The following is a 4,515-nucleotide window of genomic DNA, read 5'->3' as shown; positions in this document are numbered from 1 at the left end:
CTTGGATATTACTTGCTTTCACCCCCATGGACATATATGTATACGATTTTATGACATAAAGCAGAGTTAATGTTTCTAATCAACCTAAACTTAGAATAATTAAATACATAGCTTTATGTGGAAATCACTATTCATAAAATACAACTAAAAAATCTAATAGTGTATCATTACCTTCCTCAGAGAATATGCTGAATGCCAGGACTTCTCCCCTCAAACTTACTAAAGAACAACTGCCCTAGAGGTACCTATATTCTCTCTTGGAATTTCAGGGGCTGCCACAGTGGCTTGTACCTCTGAACTCAATGATTATTTTTTAAAGGTTAGGGAGAAAAAAGCAGCCACAAATTTCATGGACTATTGATACTATTTCTCCAGTATGCTATAACCAAGCTTCCAACACAATGACAAGATTTTAAGATTCTATAAACTTAATAATATAATTCTTATGATATATTACTATTAGGAATGCTATCAGAAAATTCTAAAGTGTTCAGTTAAGGCTTTTTTTTTTTTTTAAGCTTATTTATTTCGGAGATTACCTCGCTTGCTGAATCAGGATGATTAGTCTTGATTTCATATTCCAACCTGTATTGAATGTAATCCAGATCAGACTCAGCTTTCTGGAACTAAAGATCACCACAAATCATTATTGTATAAACCAAAAGAGTAATAGTAAACATGATACTTTATTTTTTCTCTTTACATTTGTTAGTATTTCAATAAGTGATACTCATTTGAAAATGTGGAAATAAAAAGTATATAAAATATCCATTATCCATAATAACTATGCTCTATTAAAAATTTAAAAAGTAGTTAACATTTTAAAGTCATTTCTGTATGCCTCTGTCTTACATTTTGAGCCAAAATCAAGATACTGAGTAGTCACTGTCAGATATTAATACAAAAAACTAATAAACTAATATAAAAAAGTTTTTTGTAATTAATACAAAAAACTTCAAGAATTTCCTAGGGTCACTGATACTCTCATCAGTTAGGCAGTGTTTTTCTGCCTCTGGCAGAAAATACAGTTTCAAGTTAAAACACAGAACAAATTTATTTCAGGAATACTCATATTGTTACCTTTATTTGCAATCCCATTGATCAAAGAGCTACAGCTATGTGCCACGAAAATTAAGAGGGCTTAAAAAGTCACAAATTTCACAAGAAAAGCTACATACGATATAGGAGTAATAGTCTGAATAACCCCAATTTACTGAACCTGGGTGCCAGCATGGGAACTTGATCTGTAGTAAACCTCCAAGGAAGAAAAAAGGGGAGAACTACCACCCTGAGGCCATTATGGATATAGGATCCCTGAATTTAAGTGAAAAGTTACATTTAAAAATATCAATATCTGCCGGGCACAGTGGTTCATTCCTGTAATCCCAGCACTTTGGGAGGCCAAGGCAGGTGGATCACCTGAGGTCAGGAGTTTGAGACCAGCCTGGCTGACATGGCGAAACCTCGTCTCTACTAAAAATACAAAAATTAGCTGTGCGTGGTGGCAGGAGCCTGTAATCCCAGTTACTCGGGGGACTGAGGCAGGAGAATCGCTTGAACCCTGGAGGTGGAGGCTGCAGTGAGCCAAGATTGTGACACTGCACTCCAGCTTGGGCGACAAGCGTGAAACTCCGTCTCCATAAAAAAAAAATAATATTAAGTATTTGGGGCCAGGCATGGTGGCTCATCCCTGTAATCCCAGCACTTGGGCAGCTGAGGCGGGCAGGTCACTTGAGCCCAGGAGTTCAAGGCTAGCCTGGTCAACATGGCAAAAACCCATCTCTACTAAAAATACTAAAATTAGCTGGGCATAGTGGCATGTGCCTGTAGTCCCAGCTATTTGGGTAGAGCTGAGGCACTAGAATTGGTTGAACTGAGCAGGCGGAAGTTGCAGTGAGCCAAGATCGGCCACTGCACTCCTGCCTGGGTGACAGAGCAAGACTCTATCTCATAAATAAGTAAATAAATAGACATCAATATTTGGAATACCATGCCGTTATTGAAAATGATGGTATACAAAAAATACTTAAGGGGGAGCTTTCACATTTTGCTCTATTTCTGTAGGATTTGTAATGAAAATGATGGTATACAACAAAATACTTACGGGGGGGGCTTTCACATTTTATTCTTTCTGTAGTATTTGTAATGAACAGCTATTTAACCTTTTAAAAGGCCATCAGTTTTTAAAATGATAATATATAGACAGATTTGACATGACACTATATTTATGACTTGTTAAATACAAAAACAGCCTTAAGTATGTTATGGCCTCTTTTTGTAAAAGAGGTGTATACATATAGAAAGTTGAGACAGATACGTGACAGTGTTAAAAATAAGTTTCTTTTTCTTTTTTATGAGACAGGGTTTGCTCTGTAGCCCAGGCTGAAGTGTTGTGGCACCATCAGAGCTCACTGCAGTCTCAAACTCCTGGGCTCATGGGATCCTAGCCCTTCCGAGTGCACCTGGGACTACAGGCACATGCCATGGCACCCAGCTAATTTTTGATTTTTTGTAGAGACAGGATCTCATTATGTTGCCCATGCTGGGCTCAAGCAGTCCTCCTGCCTCAGCCTCCCAAAGTGCTGGGATTGCAGGTGTGAGCCACCGTGTCCAGCCTAAAAGTAGTTTATTTCTGCAAGTGGTATAATCAATGAATTATTCGTAACTTCTTGAAATTCAGCATCTTTCACAGGACCTTAAAGCATATACTGCCTTGAGTTTATCAGGGATATAACTATGGTCCTTAGAGTTTACTACAGAAAGGAAAACATGATTTCCACAGGCATGGTCTCCTATTTCTAGCCCAAAACATAGGAGGCTGTTTGCTGGGAGGGTGCTGCTCTTACTATGAACTTTATTACTGAACTAAAGATTGATTCTCAAAATCGTGAAGCCTAAGTGGAAGGAGAAAAACTGTTAAAAGCAGTTCTCAGGTCTAACAAGAAATGATGTACAGTTATTTTTAGTATATAAAAGGTTCTATTAGGGGCCGGGTGCGGTGGCTCATGCCTGTAATCCCAGCACTTTGGGAGGCCGAGGCGGGCAGATCACGAGGTCAGGAGATCGAGACCATCCTGGCTAACATGGTGAAACCCTGTCTCTACTAAAAATACAAAATAATTAGCCAGGCGTGGCGGCAGGCGCCTGTAGTCCCAGCTACTCAGGAGGCTGAGGCAGGAGAAAGGCATGAACCTGGGAGACAGAGCTTGCAGTGAGCCGAGATCACACCACTGCACTCCAGCCTCGGTGACAGAGCAAGACTCTGTCTAAAAAAAAAAAAAAAAAAGGTTCTATTAAGACCTTACTTTCAAATGTAGAGTAAGACAAAATGGCTGTCAGAAATTCAAATGCTTCTAAGGTCAGAAGCTGTCATCACTGAACAGAATTTCAGAAATAAACTAGTTTCCATCACTAATAATTTCTCTTATCATTGACCTAAATTGGAATGGAAAACTCTGTAATGACCAAAATTCTATCTTTATAGCCAAAACTTGGGGGGAAGGGTACAGATAAAAGAGAAAGTTTTTGTTTTTAAACATATTTTCCAGGTCAATATCTGATGTCTATCTCTAACATCAGGGAGTTGTTCTAAGCCAGAAAAATTAATGTTGGGTACATAATTACAAAGTGGGTTTAAAATGATTTCCAAAAAGTGGAAGCTTTTCATTTATCCTATATATTTGTCAGATGAGATGCCATGATTAAATTAATCAATAATTACACCTCCTTAAAAATACTAATGTTTGTGTTTGTGTGTGTATTAAGAAATTCCTATTAGCATAATTTCTCATACTAAGACATACTTAGGGATTATCTTTTCCTATAAATAAGAAAAGTACACTAACCCATCAAACATGTGGATGGAGAGAATGAGGAGACACCAGGAGCCAGAACAAATCAAAGTTAACAAAGACTGTGAGCACTCAAGACCTGATTTTCTTGTTTGTCTTAATTACTAAACAGACCACAATTCCATAGCTTTTTTCAATGAGTTATATAACATTCTTAAGCACAACTTTAAATACGAGTCTTTAAAGCTTGCTTTAGTCATTTAGTTTACCATAAATTATGGAATTTGTGGCTCCAGAGATTCCTAAGACAATCTCTATTCTAGGAACCCTTAACATGTTTATGAAACAAATTATTAAGCTTACATATTTTTTAACTTGATATTTTAGTTGTGCTTGAAGTTTAGCATAATCTCATGTAGTTCCTTGAACAGTAAATTTCCTTTTTTTATTTTTATTTTTTTTTGAGAAGAGTTTTGCTCTGTCGCCCAGGCCGGAGTGCAGTGGCACAGTCTTGGCTCACTACAACCTCTGCGTCCAGGGTTTAAGCAATTCTCCCTCAGCCTCCTGAGAGCTGGGACCACAGGCCTAAATTGTCCTAAATTTGGCAAGTGAGACCTCCAAGGTCTGAAAGATCTTTACAATAATCTAACATATATGTCACAAAACATGATGAGTTTGGGGGACACAAAACTCCAAAATGTAGACTATATTCATATATATAAAT

The 4,515-nt window shown here is 37.7% G+C and overlaps 1 protein-coding gene across 1 annotated transcript in view; it reads right to left on the bottom strand.

Moving 5' to 3' along the window:
- SKA2 (spindle and kinetochore associated complex subunit 2) overlaps nt 1-4,515 on the bottom strand; it is a 51,324-nt gene that overhangs the window by 14,978 nt on the left and 31,831 nt on the right. The window contains exon 2 of the mRNA XM_011979181.1: nt 540-626. Within this exon, the coding sequence (XP_011834571.1) occupies nt 540-626 (87 nt within the window). The remainder of the gene's footprint in view (nt 1-539; nt 627-4,515) is intronic.

This window comes from Mandrillus leucophaeus, unplaced genomic scaffold (assembly GCF_000951045.1).
Source record: "Mandrillus leucophaeus isolate KB7577 unplaced genomic scaffold, Mleu.le_1.0 Scaffold20, whole genome shotgun sequence".
Taxonomy (NCBI): Eukaryota; Metazoa; Chordata; class Mammalia; order Primates; family Cercopithecidae; genus Mandrillus; species Mandrillus leucophaeus.
This window is presented reverse-complemented; position numbering and strand designations above follow the sequence as displayed.